Source organism: Rhinoderma darwinii, chromosome 5 (assembly GCF_050947455.1).
Source record: "Rhinoderma darwinii isolate aRhiDar2 chromosome 5, aRhiDar2.hap1, whole genome shotgun sequence".
NCBI classification, from domain to species: Eukaryota; Metazoa; Chordata; class Amphibia; order Anura; family Rhinodermatidae; genus Rhinoderma; species Rhinoderma darwinii.
In genome coordinates, this window is record NC_134691.1 from 144,060,059 (window position 1) to 144,074,959 (window position 14,901).

Consider the following 14,901-nt stretch of genomic DNA (forward strand, 5'->3'; position numbering starts at 1 on the left):
CAGTGGTTTCCATCCAAGGCATTCCAGCTGTTGCGCAACAGCTGGAGAGCCACTGGTATAGTGTTATTTATATGTGTAAGACAGATATCTATATATATTATGGATATCGCATAGAGGCAGGTCTACGAACACTTCTTCAAATGTTTATTGGCAAAAAAATAAACAACTTCCTCCCCTCCCATTTCCTAAAATCAGTTTAGAACATTACCCATTGCAGTAATGTGCCAAATCCAAATCAATGGCACACATTTACTAAGAATGGTGTTTTTTTACACAACTCTAAGTTAAAGTGGCTCGGTCACCACATTAGAAGTGCCCTATAATGTGATCAGCGCTGTAATGTAGATTCCAGCAGTGTTTTTTATTTAGAAAAACTATCATTTTTGACTGAGTTATGACCTATATTAGCTTTATGCTAATGAGTTTCTCAATGGACAACTGGGCGTGTTTTACTTTTTGGCCAAGTGGGCGTTGTACAGAGGAGTGTATGACGCTGACCAATCAGTGACCAATCCGCATCATACACTTCTCTCCATTCATTTACACAGCAGATAGTGTTCTTACTAGATCACTATGTGCAGCCACATACGCACACATTAACGTTAATCAAGTGTCCTGACAATGAATATACAGTACATTACCTCCAGCCAGGACGTGATGTCTATTCAGAATCCTGTCACTTCTGTAGCGTCTCTGTGATATTTATAGCAAGGCAAGCGTAATCTTGCGAGATTACGAAGTAACCTGTCATTTCAAACGAGATTACGCTTGCCTTGCTGTAAATATCACAGAGACGCTGCAGAAGTGACAGGATTCTGAATAGACATCATGTCCTGGCTGGAGGTAATGTATATTCACTGTCAGGACACTTCAGTAAAGTTATAGTGTGTTTATGTCGCTGCACATAGAGATGTAATAAGATCACTATATGCTGTGTAAATGAATGGAGAGAAGTGTATGAGGCTGATTGGTCAGAGTCATACACTTCTCTCCACAACGCCCACTTGGCCAAAAAGTCAAAATCAAACTACATTTATAATAGTTACATAAATGTAGTTTTTACAAAATAGCTCCTCCCGAAAAAGAAAACGGTCTCTCTAGTGCCACCTAAAAGTAGCCTTTCAGTAAGTCAAAGTCCAACCTTTTAAAGAGCCCTAAAACATGAAACAGGCTATCCGCCAAACCAGGCACACCCATCCGTAGACAACACTGTTTCAGAGTAGCTGCTCCTCATCAGTACAGAGTAGGAATCTGGTTGGCTATGTGAGATGCCATATGTACGGACTGCAAATATGTCAATGTTGTCTGCATCTCCAAATACAGTAGGGGAGATATATGAATACAGACACCAGGTTTCTGATGTAATTAAATAAAATTATTCCACATAACATATGTATGGAGAGGGCCCCTCTTTCCAGTCTAAACCAATTTGACTGATTAGTTTATCAACTATCAAGTTTTTGTTCATAAGGGTGGTGGTGGTGGTGCGGAGTGCCAGGTACAACATGGTATTGCTGTAAAATAATAATTAATGCCCCATTGTACTTTGGCATAGTGCATCTGGCTCCTTATTAATGTCATTGCAGGTGTGGACCACATTGACCTGTATTTGCAGCGATGTTTGTACGCTACACACCCCTGAGGTTTGTCAGTACTAAACGTGCCGTTTGTAGTATATAAAATTGTTGATTATCCACCAACAATCTAATGTGAATAGGCCAGTCTGGCTGTCTTCTTCAGCAGGATCCAGGATCAATATGTTGCTTTCTTTCCCAGGTTGTTAGGGGTCTAGTTGCCACTTAGCCACCACCGAGGCAAATTACATCCAAGCAAGCATGTTAATAAGTGGGGTGGGGGGGGGGGGGTGAGTATTAGAGTCAGGGCAGATAGCAGTCAGGGTCGAGCTTATGTAAGGGAAAGAAGTTATACACATAAGAAAGAAATGATCTGTTCTTGACTTTAGTCTCTAAGACAGATCAAGTTTTCTAATAGTACAATTACTTTTCAAGCTCTGCAGCTCCTCTGCAGCGCAGCTTCAGTTCACCTTCTGTGCTTGGAATTGCAGCACAGCTCCATTTACTTCAAAGTTCCCCTGCACAGCAATTACACCAGAACGGCTTCAGCACTTTAGTTCTTGGGATCGGTCGGGGTCCCAGAGTTTGGACCCCATTAATCACTTCTTAAACTGGCACTACCCCTTTAATTGACACATTATATTGGCTTTTACCTCTTTCCTTTCCAAGCACAGATATCTTTCTGCTCAGTCCCTTATAAAACTATGAAAAAATTAAAAAAAATGTAAATAGCGTTTGATAAACTGACCAAATAACATGTGTAATTTACTTCTAATTTGACCAAAATACATTATTTTCATATCTCGGTGGCTTTGGGACACTTTAATAGAGCCTGTCACCTTTTCCAACAAGTCTGTTTTTAGTAAATAATTGTATTTCCCAAAGAATAAAAACTTCTGGAACATCTTTTCTTAGAACTCTGCGTTGTGCCATTTCACGGTTATTTCTCCTACAATTTTATGGTCCTCTTTAAACTAGACAGACTTCATAATCCACTTACATACCTTACCAGACACGCTAAAGTGCAATGCAAAATCGTGAACCTTAAAACTACAAACACGTCACAGCGACCTCCAACGTACAACCTCATAAAAGGCTTGCAGGGGTTTATCTGATCAGAAATATTGTATAAGCATGTGTATATCTCACATATATATTTTTTAACACATACTCCCCTAACATAGGTCTCTGCATCACATGGATCTTACTGTTTTATAGTTCTGCATAAAATATCTAATTATTTTTTTTCATGGTGTATTTAGAGCCGTATCCACTAGAGATATTTGTTTGCAGCGACATACAGATAATTTCAGCCAGTTACATAATCTGTGTCAAATAAAATCTGATGCAATGAAAGGAAAATCTGAAAGAACACCAACTGGAGTTACATGATTATCACTGGCCACAGGGGATGGAATAGGTTAGAATGATTAACATCGATTATAAAGCATGCCACCGTTTCAGAATAAGAGTTTGACAATCTGTCCCGATATCTTTAAAGGGTTAAACTAAGTTCCCACTAGACGCCTCCCAGAACCAGAGCTTGGGGGTCTTGGTATCCAGCTGATACCTTGGGAGGAGTATGGTGAGGTACGTCAGTCATTCAGAATTGTGGGAGAAGGGTCTCCTCAGACTGCGGCATCCAAATGTCCCTTTCAGCTGGATGCCAGACACCGCATACAGCCCCGCACCCAAGCTCAGCGCTTTCACTAGCTTAACTCTATATGGGCACACTATATGACCTAGTTTAATTTATCTCTGCCGGATGAGGGGCTTTAACGCCGAGTTCACAGCGGGTGCAGTGCAGCTCCTAATATCATACACAAGTTTTTCCTACATTTGTATCCCACATTTTTTATTACTCAAAGAAGATGAATAGCGAGAAAATGCCAAGGATAGGTCATGCTTTAAATTTAAGAGGCAGTGTCAACCCGGCCTTGCTGCCAACAAGGTTTAAAAATGGTAAAATTGTGCTTTTGCCTGCAGATAAGTTACACACATGTGCTAAAAATAATCTTTATTATATCATTTACACTTTAATATTATTGTCTTGTTGTGGATGTTACATATTACATATATGTGCATCATTTCTAAAAAGAAGCATCAGGAGGTTTTGGTGTTTGTTTTTTTTACAAAAGTCAGACTGTGCAGGATTTTCTGCTCCATACTATATGCCCTCTGTAAAAACCCTGAGATGGTCCTTCATTAGAAAGCATTAGAAGTACATTGTATTTTTCCACTTAACAATACTGATCATCTGAAGAGATTGGTGACAATGAATAAGATCATTCTTCAAGTAGTTGTATGAAGATTACCTTAGGTATGACCAATCAATAACACCTCTTGTGGTTAGCAAAGATTTAGAAAAGCCCTTGACAATAAATAGCCTCTCAGAGGAATCGAGAAGTAAATGATCCAATCACACACAGTGTTTTGAACACACGTTTTTCACACGTTTGCATCATCTTATGTTCCGTCTTACAACTATGGTGCCTGCTACAATGTCGTAGGCTGTTCTGTTATGCTGAAAGAATAGCAAGGTAATGAATGCAGGGAAAAAGAACGCTATGGAGAAGTTCTTGATCACAGCTCGCACAGTCGACCTAGGGAAAAATATAATAAAGACATATCAAAGAAAAATTCTAAATTTCCAAAGCAAATGTTGATATATGTTCAAAGACTTTAGTACTTGAACCCTCAGTAAGGCTATGTTCACATATGCGCCGTGGCATCCGTTCATAAGAGGCCACGATACTACGCTGGATCTGTTGTGTGATGGATACCAATGGACCCCATTGACTTAAATTGGGACCTGCCAAGATTCAAATCGTTTTTATGGCATGAAAAGCATTGTATGCTGCGCTATTCTTGCCATCAAAATGTGACAGCACAATGTTATCTCTGTATGGGGAGATTGACAATCAATGAGGATATCGGTTGCATCTGTATAACGTACTACTCTCTGGAGTTTTTGTTTTGGACTTTGGGTAAGGGTGGGGGTTGGTATGGGATTGTTTAAAGAGTCTCTGTCACCACATTATAAGTGTCCTATCTCCTACATAAGGAGATCGGCGCTATAATGTAGATGACAGCAGTGCTTTTTATTTTAAAAAAAACGATCTATTTTTACCACTTTATGAGCGATTTTAGCTTTATGCTAATGAGTTTCTCAGTGGACAACTGGGCGTGTTTTACTATTGACCAAGTGGGCGTTGTACAGAGGAGTGTATGACGCTGACCAACCAGTGACCAATCAGCGTCATGCACTTCTCTCCATTCATTTAGGCAGCGCATAGGGATCCTTTTAGATAACTATGTGCTGTCTTATACTAACACATAACGATACCGAAGTGTTTAGACAGTGAATAGACATTCCACGGGATGTCTATTCACAATCCCTGCACTTCGTTACCGTTTCTGTGCTAGTTACAGCAGAGGAAGCGTAATCTCGCGAGATTACGCTGTAGATGACAGGTTACAGCGAGATTACGCTTTGTTCTGCTGTAACTACCACAGAAACGTTAACGAAGTGCAGGGATTGTGAATAGACATCCCGTGGAATGTCTATTCACTGTCTAAACACTTCGGTATCGTTATGTGTTAGTATAAGACAGCACATACTTATCTAAAAGGATCCCTATGCGCTGCCTAAATGAATGGAGAGAAGTGCATGACACTGATTGGTCAGCGTCATACACTCCTCTGTACAACGCCCAGTTGGTCTAAAGTAATACACGCCCAGTTGTCCATTGAGAAACTCATTAGCATAAAGCTAAAATTGCTAATAACGTAATGAAAATGGATGTGTTTTTAATAAAAAGCACTGCTGTCACCTACATTATAGCGCCCATCACATTATGTAGGAGATAGGGCACTTATAATGTGGTGACAGAGCCTCTTTAAATGTTTGTAACATAAGAACCGATGCAAAACACTGATCCAATCAAAGGGATATGTTTAGGATATCACAGGTCAAAAGAACCACGTATAAATCAAAATATAGCACCAATAGAGAAACTGCATGCTTAACCCATAGGAATAAAAGTAACATGAATTTTATTGGTATACATTAAAAGCCAAATACAAATAGTATATAAAAAATACACCGTACAAATCACATAAGACAATGGTGAGTATGCAGGGCAAAAAATATGGTTGAAAACCAAAAGGGAATGAATTTTTCACAAACCACCAGACAGTTAAATAACTCAAATCAGCAAATCAAGACAGATGAAGCGGAGAAGTGCATATAGTATAGGATACAGGGTAAATAAGCTGGTATTCCTGAATGAATAAAGAGAACCAAAAATCCAGTGACCATGCATACCCACCCAACCCGACGCACGTTTCACTCAGAAAGCTTCGCCTGGGGTCCCTCCCCTTTTGTTTGTGACCATATTTTTGCCCCGCATACTCACCATTGTCTTTTATGTAATTTCTACGGTGTCATTTTTTATATAATTTGTATTTGGCTTCTAATGTATACCAATAAAATTCATGTAACTTTTATTCCTATGGGTTAAACATGCGGTTTCTCTATTGGTGCTATATAATGTTTGTAACATGTAACATAATTTTTGATAAAATAAAAATGTGCATATATGAAAAAAATCAATAAAATACAAATAAAAATTTGATGCCAAAAAAAAGCTACAGTGCAAACAGAACCTTAGAAAAATGGCAATGCAATTAAAGTGTATTACACACGAGGCATTAGTCAGTGTTTTTGAATATATTGGCGCATTGAGAAATCACAAAAGCGTTAATGCCAAAAATGCATGTATTTCACAGCCGCTCTAATCTCAACGTACTACCCCAGAAAAGGCTTGGGTGGGCCTATTTAAATTGGGCAATTATCTTTACGATTCATTTTCGAGTGAAAAGAAAATCAACAATTGACATTGATCGTGCATACATAAAAATAGTAGTCGGTGGTATTAGTAAACATAGGTCACTAAGTAGCGACATTTCTGAGCGCACATGTCTAGGCAACAATTACGCTTCCCTCCGGCCAGAAAAGAAGGACATCACTGTTGATTGTTCTGATGGAACTTTAGGTACTATCTGGTATGGAAAATCATTCCGATCATTGGAAAATTGCATGTAAACATGCCTTAAATTAGGATTAAAGACAGGCTGGAAAGGTTGGATGCCTTATGTTGTTAAAATATAGGACCGGTGCAATAGTTGTGATTCCACCCTATATCTTGAGTTCTTTTGGAATTCTAGTGCCCCACAGGGGTGTAAATAGATTGTTACCTTCCAAATAGTACAGTGACTTAACTGCAACCCATACTAGAAAAGTGTGACAAAGTTGGGTGGGAATGAAGGTTTAAAGCTATGCTACAAGTTTCAACAAAAAAATAAATTTAAAAAAAATAAATAAATTCGAGATGGAGACATTACGTTTTGTCTTTAGGTTTTGGGAGCAGTATCAGGTGAGATTATGAGGTTAGGAAGCGGAGCAGCTCAACAGTATAAATTAGGATATGCAATCGCGAATCCACACCTATCTCAAGACATGTAAAGGCCTTCTGGCAGAGAAAAATCAAACAGCACAAATGACAGTAAAAAGTTTGACTTTTGTACCATTTCTTTCTAAAAAGTGGGCGGCGCTTAGAAGGGTCGGGGCAATTTATATATTAGGCGCATTTTACTCCAAGTCTCTTTATAGTACGACAGGCACTAAATCCCCCTTGCGCCTTTATACTGATGGCTGAATCTTTTCGAGGAGTTCCCTGCACCAACGTTACCAATGTGGGCACATTTTAAATGTCACTAATGTGATTCCATCTAAATATTGATCCATAGTGTCTGCAAAACCTTTACCTCACACCAGTATATTTTCACTCAACAGGTTACCCAATAAGCCACAATTCTTTACATTACCTCAATATTCATTTGCATTGATGACAAAACTCTTCAGACGAATCTTCTTTATAAAAACCAACCACAAAATCAGTGTAATAACGTACTAAGAAACAAAAGATCCCAGCGAGTACTTACGCAGTCATATTTACATTTGTGGAAGGGATCACTAACACTCTGTTTGGTGCAACCAGCACAGAGCTATCACATGTCACAACTCGAAGACCAAGAAGGAACTTTCCCGGAGTTGCTCCACCAGCTCCCCAAATGCAAATAATCTTACAAATAAAACGAAACAAAAAAAAGGAATTGTAAGCACAGGTTTCCACACTGTAAAAACTATCATCTCAGCCTAGTCTTAATATTTGCACTATAGTAAATTATGGTAGAGCATGATAACTTTGACTTTGTGTCTATACCTGGTTGTTCTGTTAATGCCATTGACCTAAAGGGAACTTGTCACCAGCATTTCACCTATTAAACCAGCAATACCTGGTGGAAGTGGGTGAAAAATCATTTTTATGTAGCCTATAATTACCTTGTAAATAGGCTCTGTAACTTTAGTATTCCGTTTTTTGGTGTCCCCGTTCCACATGCTAATGAGCATAAGAGTCATATTTGTTTGAAAAAATAATTTCTTCATTCCTCAAGCCTGAGTTAACTCCACCGCCTTACTTTTGATTGACCGCTCCTCGCCTCCCCCCAGCACACACAAAATCCCACGCTTGCGCAGTAACTAGATTTGAGACCCGGGCAAAGCAGGGACGGGCGTCAGACCATACATGATGGGTGCACGTGCTATCTGCTATGTCAGCCGGGCTTTCAGTGCAGGTCAGTTTTTGGCGGTAGACGGGCATAAGAAGAGGAACGAACGAACGAGACTGATGGATTATTACCATAAAAGGCACTAAATGTTTGCAGACCGTTATTTACGGCCGGAGGAGGAGTTTAGGAGAGGGGATAACCGTAATGAACTTTTGACAGCAACGGCCAGCGAGGGGTGAGAAGAGTTCAATAGGTGAAATGCTGATGACAGGTTCCCTTTAAGACACTTAAAGTGTGCTTGCTCCATTTACGAACATTCCACATTTTGACACTACACCATATCTTTGTAGATTTGAGGATATTTAGTGGTCGCAGTAGGTACGGATTTAGAAGATGCCTTTATTTTATAGCTTATCGATGGGTTTGCCTTAAACGTTTACATTGTTTGGTGTTGGAAGGGTAGTTAGCTATTGCTTGTGACCACTGTAGCAACCAAAAAGGCCAATGGAGTACTTTTTCAACCCCTCTTACAAATATTAAAAGTGCAGTCTGATAGGCTCTGCTATATTTGTAATGTAGTTTTTGTCTTCTAATGGTCTTTATAAAACAACTCCAACTTTATATTTTACAAGAAATCCTTTTGTTACGAGGACTTAAATTCACACGTCCTTATCACAAATGCTAAAGTGCCCGGGACCTCAGCAGTTAACAGAGCAAAAATAATAATGTTGGATGCAACAACTGTAGAACTAGATGCTTCTTTATATATCAATTACAAAACAGGAGAAATGAGAGATTTAAATTGGATCAGAGAGCTGAATATGCCGCCCTAGGTAAGGGCAGCATATAACCGAGACAGGTCCATTCTCTTATTAGCCAAAACTGCACAAAAAATATTGTTTCGTTTGGCAAATGGGAGCGTTCAAAGAATACACCGGACTTCTAGTTATAAATGGTATATTCATGAGAGGAGTGCTCCAGCCTCTCTCAGCAGTGATTGACAGCCAGCTATGTATGGACAGCAGCCCATCACTCACTGTGGAGGGCAGGGAGAAAAACCTTCCTCATGAATATACCGGATTCATAACTTTAATTTAGGTGCATTCTTTGATTGCTGCTCTTAGCCAAACAGATAGGAGAATGGATTTGTCTTTGTAATATGTAGCCCTTTAATAGGGCAGCATATTCAGCTGACAGACCTGCTTTAAAGAGGCTCTGTAACCAGATTTTGCAACCCCTATCTGCTATTGCAGCAGATAGGCGCTGCAATGTAGATTACAGTAACGTTTTTATTTTTAAAAAACGAGCATTTTTGGCCAAGTTATGACCATTTTCGTATTTATGCAAATGAGGCTTGCAAAAGTACAACTGGGCGTGTTGAAAAGTTAAAGTACAACTGGGCGTGTATTATGTGTGTACATCGGGGCGTGTTTACTACTTTTACTAGCTGGGCTTTCTGATGAGAAGTATCATCCACTTCTCTTCAGAACGCCCAGCTTCTGGCAGTGCAGATCTGTGACGTCACTCACAGGTCCTGCATCGTGTCGGCACCAGAGGCTACAGTTGATTCTGCAGCAGCATCAGCGTTTGCAGGTAAGTAGCTACATGGACTTACCTGCAAACGCCGATGCTGCTGCAGAATCATCTGTAGCCTCTGGTGCCGGTGTCCTCGCTCGTCTGACACGATGCAGGACCTGTGAGTGACGACACAGCGTGATCTCTGGAGAACACGGCTGTGTCTGCACTGCCAGAAGCTGGGCGTTGTGAAGAGAAGTGGATGATACTTCTATACACAACGCCCAGCTAGTAAAAGTAGTAAACACGCCCCGATGTACGCACATAATACACGCCCAGTTGTACTTTTACTTTTCAACACGCCCAGTTGTACTTTTGCAAGCCTCATTTGCATAACTACGAAAATGGTCATAACTTGGCCAAAAATGCTCGTTTTTTAAAAATAAAAACGTTACTGTAATCTACATTGCAGCGCCGATCTGCTGCAATAGCAGATAGGGGTTGCAAAATCTGGTGACAGAGCCTCTTTAAGGCTCTGTTCACACTTTCAAGGCTTCCCGTCAAAACAGAGTAATGACAGCTGCGACTGACTTATGATGGGGTCCGTCAGGTGCCTTATTTTTAACTACAAAAATAGTGCTGCAGATTATGCAATTCTTGCCGTCTGAAGTAACGGGAAGGGCATAAACTAGTAATGTGAACATAGTCTAATATGATTTCAGCAGCTGACTAGTCAATTCTATTGTACACCCATAGCCTATGTACAACAGTTGAAATACACAATAAGTGACTCACTTCATAGAAACAGACCAGTAGCCTATATATGAGTGCTACAACCATCATTTTCTGTAAGTCTTCCATTGATGTATCTTCATCAACTTCTTCAATTATGTAGTGCATAGCAAACTTAGAAATATCTCTGAGGATTTAAAAATAAATAAATATAAAAAAATACATAAAAAAAAAAAAAAGTTAGAATTAACATATTAAAAAAAAACCTAAACAAAACAATTATATGTTTTCATTAACTGGTTCCAGTATATTAAAAGGAGTTGTCCACTTTGGACAATCCCTTTTTGTAAGAAGGGTCCCTCGAGAATATGCCGATCACAGTGTCCAGCAGCACCACCGCAGTGGAAATGAAGCATTACACTGTTCCCATTGAAACTAATTGGATGTCCATGTAATGCATAGCTGTGCCTGGTCCTCCAGAGTGAGAGACCCTCTCTGTAGCCGCTCTTCCTCTGGTTAAAGGAGTCAGAATTCAATAATTGGTTTAGAATAGCCATTTATTTATTTTTAAATACCCAGGCAACCCCTGTAATGATGGGCAATCTCCATATGGTTTAGGGGTGGGACTGTTTGTATTTGCTCTTCTGTCTTTCTAAAAGTGTTCAATATCTATATTAAATCAAGAAAAACAATCTACTTACTCGACTTTCTTGAACTCTTTTTTTCCATTATTTTCATAGTATTATCACAATCTGACAGCAAGAAATAGAGGTTCAGGGAGGGATCAATTAAGCAAATATAGGTTGGAGAATGTAAAATAATGCATTTCTCCTTGTTCTAAACAGTTCATAATGCATACCCTCCCCCACTCAGTCCACAGGCTATTGGCTAAGCACAGCTACAGGGAGAGAGATTGATTCACCCATCCGCTATTTCACCTAGCATACTGGCAGAGAGATTAATTGTATATTATGTGGGAGACCAGTATTATAAAGTTATTTGTCCGACACATCGGAGTGTATACAAACTCCACCTACAAATAATTATTTGTTCTTACGAAGCCTTAGAATGTTTCTTAGAGATAAAACGTTTTTTTTTGTTTGTTTTTTTTCATAACAGTCAACCTAACCCCTACAGACTACCAGAGTGAGAGGCGCTGCATGTTCGCAGTTCTCCACCCTGGTTGATAGAGGGTGGGGTCCCGAGAAGGGACTCCTCCCCCCCCCCACTATAATGTCCTTATGCCCTATTAAATGAGGCAGCCTCTTTGCTTAAGAGAACGGGTGATAAATCTGCTGTGATCCATTGACAATCTAATATGCGGCATGAAATAAATCAGTTCCATCAAGGGAATTGTTCCATTATAACAAACCACTAGTGTGAACAAGCTCCGAGCTGTAGAATCATGTTTGTCATGCTGCTCTTGAGTTCCTAGTACTAATTTGCCTATAAAACACACTTACTTGATGCCACTGAAGTGCATTATGGTTAAAATAACAGCTGCTTTGATGAAAAACAGAATGAAGAAATCCACCATTTCCGCACGGAACCTTTGTGCCAAGGATGGAATAATATATTCACGGCCTACAACGAGAGATCAACAGCTCTAGTTAATGAGATTTAAAGTGATAAGCATTCAAATACCATACTAATGTGAATACTTGTAGATGTGAATGTTATTTCAAGCAAAAGGTGTCAATTTCTGACCTATCAGAACACGAGTGTAACAGACAGGGGTACCTCAGTCAGAACCCCCATTAGTCAGGGTGAAGAGCCACTGCAACAAGTGTAACCTGGAAAAAGTCCTGGACTCCCTGCGACCGGCCCAATGCGGGGGACTTTCTGGACCGCTGCTCTATTCATTGTCCTCCTTACTGCAGTCGAGCAGTGAAGAGAATCTAGGGGTTCGGGACTCACGATCGGTGGGGGTCCCAGCGATGAGAAAATTATCACAGGATTTTGGAATACCCCTTTAAATTTTCCCTTCCTCGTTCCTATTTTATCCGCCAGAGACAAGTGGCACTAGAGTGGTTTGTCAACGTCTTATCTCACCCTGCTCTATAGTAATAACATACACGTTCTGCTGTTAATGTGGGAGTCAGATATCGAAAAAAGATTTTGTCACCAGAAAGATCTCTTCAGAGCAGGGCAGCGGGTTCTATTGGTGAGCTCTTTGGGACAACACACTTATTGACGGAGACAAATCATCTGCCCGGCTTCCATGACTTATTTTTAGAGCCATGCTGAGGGGCACATGCTCCGTACCATAGAGCACGGACTCCTATAACACCCGAAGGGAATTTTGGGGGCAGTTCAGTGGATCCAGGAGCAACTTCTAAATTCTGCTCATTAGGGCCCCTAAAACAAAGAGGTATTCTCATCTTAAACATTTATGGTAGATCTGCAAGATGCATGATAGGTCAGGGGCCCAGAGGTGAAACCTGCACCTGTCCGGAGAACGGGATAGGATATGCCGTAAATGTTTAAGATGGGAATACCCCTTTAATCAGCAGAGGTAAAGAAAATCATGTAGACTTTAGAAACAGATATGACTTTTTTACTGAACTGATAACACAGAGACGAATACCAAACCACCCAAAAAGTTAGACACCAGAAGCAAATTTTTTTTTTAGTCCTGTTAAAGAGTTATTACAGTGCTAAAAGACATTTCCGACATTGACAACAGACTGACATAAGAATAGGGGGGGGGGGGGGGACGACAAAAAACAGTACATGCACAATACTAGCTAGCAGTCACTAAAACTCATGCTGGCCGTAGATAGGAGCTAGAAACAGCCATCAGATGGATGACCAAATAATAGCACAATATACACAACCATACACAGAGAAAGATGGTCAAATCCAGAAATGAAACAGGAAGTGCAGTTTTGTATGGTCTGATCGCCCACATCCTAGCCTTTTATTACATAAACTTCAGCTTAGGACTACCAGACAAAGCCTTTCATGACTACGACCAGCATATAGCTCCCTATGGACATTACATTGTCAGCAGAACGATCTCAGACCTTTCCATAGAGGAATAGATATAGCAGATATAAATTTGTTCTTAAAGGGCTTGCCCTGTTTGGACAAGCCCTTTAAAGCAGCTAGCTCTCATAGAGTACTGCCGATCACAGGATCCTGACCCGAAGAGAGGAAAGAGCAGCCACAGCATTACACAGCACCCAATGGAATCACTGATCTGCGGCTAAAAGAGGGGGTTCCTATCCCCCTGGAAAGAAGTGGTTTGAACCAGACAACACAGAACACGTCTGCTCAGGATTCCTGAACTGCATAGTGCAAATAAACAATGCACTCGTGATGTTTCACATCCTGAACGTCCCTAGAAAGCCATGTCTATAGTGTGTGCAGTGACATACCCCTGCAACCAATGTCCTGGGGACGGGTCCTATTAGCAAGCGCACCCCCTAAGTATACGCCATTATCTGAGCCCGATGTGCATCAATGTATAGCGGTTGTGGCACTGCCAGTCTTATGCTGGCACAGCGCCACCGATAATCAGTGCCGCGTCTATCAGCACTACATTCCCACTGACAGCTTGTAGTGAGCGCGCTCTGTGGAGTGACAGGTCACCTGCAGCTGGCGGTGCAGTCGTCGTAGAATTGGTATTGACAGGAGCTGTGCTGGGGGCACCTCTTCCGGCCGTACCGCTGGCCACCCTGCTGTGATCCCCGGAGTTGCCTGCGTTCATCATAACCAGTGCCGCTGCGGTAGCGCAACTGTTCTGCCAGCACATAGAGCCGCAGTAACACTGCCATAGCCATTCCTGGAGCCTCCGAGAATACTCCGCCGCGCTCATGCTGGTGCTACTAGTCGCAGGGTTTCCTCCTGCAGAAGCTTCACCCGCACTGTGAATCTTCCTTCCCCGCAGCTCTGCAGCTACTTGTGGAGCCTCCGCCATGACTCGACTATGCAGAATCCATCCACAGCTGCGTCATCAGCACTGACTGAGGAACCTGCCTGCGCACAATGATGACGTCAATGACTAGTGAGGACTGTGAGCCTGTCAGGCCGCCTTCACTGGTACTGAGGGCGATTGGGGACTCTGTGTGGTCGCTGTATAACACGGAGTTGCTGACTTTTAAATGGCTAATAAATAAAGTACAAACCTTCCAAAACAAAAGCCAATACCAAACACACATAGTATAGAAATGCAGATATAGTGGTCATGGGGCAGACGGTTTTCCGGACTTCATGCCATATGTATAGTTGCCAACATTTGAAAGATTTTTCCAGGACCCTCTTGGCTTTGACAGGGCATCTTTTACCGGGGTGTGGCTTGTAATGGGGTGGGGTTTAGTTGGGCGTGGTTTGTCAGAATGTCAATTTTTTTCCCCAAATATTGCCTGTATATTGTCCTTACCACAGGGAAACGGAAAAAAAATTCTGGAATTGGAAAATACTTTGATTCCTCCATTTCTTTTGG

General features: G+C 41.0%; 1 protein-coding gene across 1 annotated transcript; it reads right to left on the bottom strand.

Annotated features, from left to right (window-relative positions):
- Positions 1-2,308: 2,308 nt before the first annotated feature.
- Positions 2,309-14,432, bottom strand: FAM8A1 (family with sequence similarity 8 member A1). The gene is made up of 5 exons (XM_075826603.1): positions 14,049-14,432; positions 11,918-12,038; positions 10,518-10,641; positions 7,581-7,720; positions 2,309-4,177 (listed from the first exon to the last, which is right to left on the bottom strand). The coding sequence occupies exons 1-5, from the start codon at positions 14,374-14,376 to the stop codon at positions 4,036-4,038; spliced, it is 855 nt and encodes a 284-aa protein (XP_075682718.1). The 5' UTR covers positions 14,377-14,432; the 3' UTR covers positions 2,309-4,035.
- Positions 14,433-14,901: the final 469 nt, after the last annotated feature.

What these genes read in the sequence shown, in the direction of transcription:
- FAM8A1 (XM_075826603.1), bottom strand. Translation starts at nt 14,376, where the DNA reads ATGGCGGAGGCTCCACAAGTAGCTGCAGAGCTGCGGGGAAGGAAGATT. An exon ending in GACTGCACCGCCAGCTGCAG is followed by an intron (nt 12,039 to 14,048) that starts GTGACCTGTCAC and finishes CTCTCGTTGTAG; the next exon opens with GCCGTGAATATATTATTCCA. An exon ending in TACTGGTCTGTTTCTATGAA is followed by an intron (nt 7,721 to 10,517) that starts GTGAGTCACTTA and finishes TTTATTTGTAAG; the next exon opens with ATTATTTGCATTTGGGGAGC.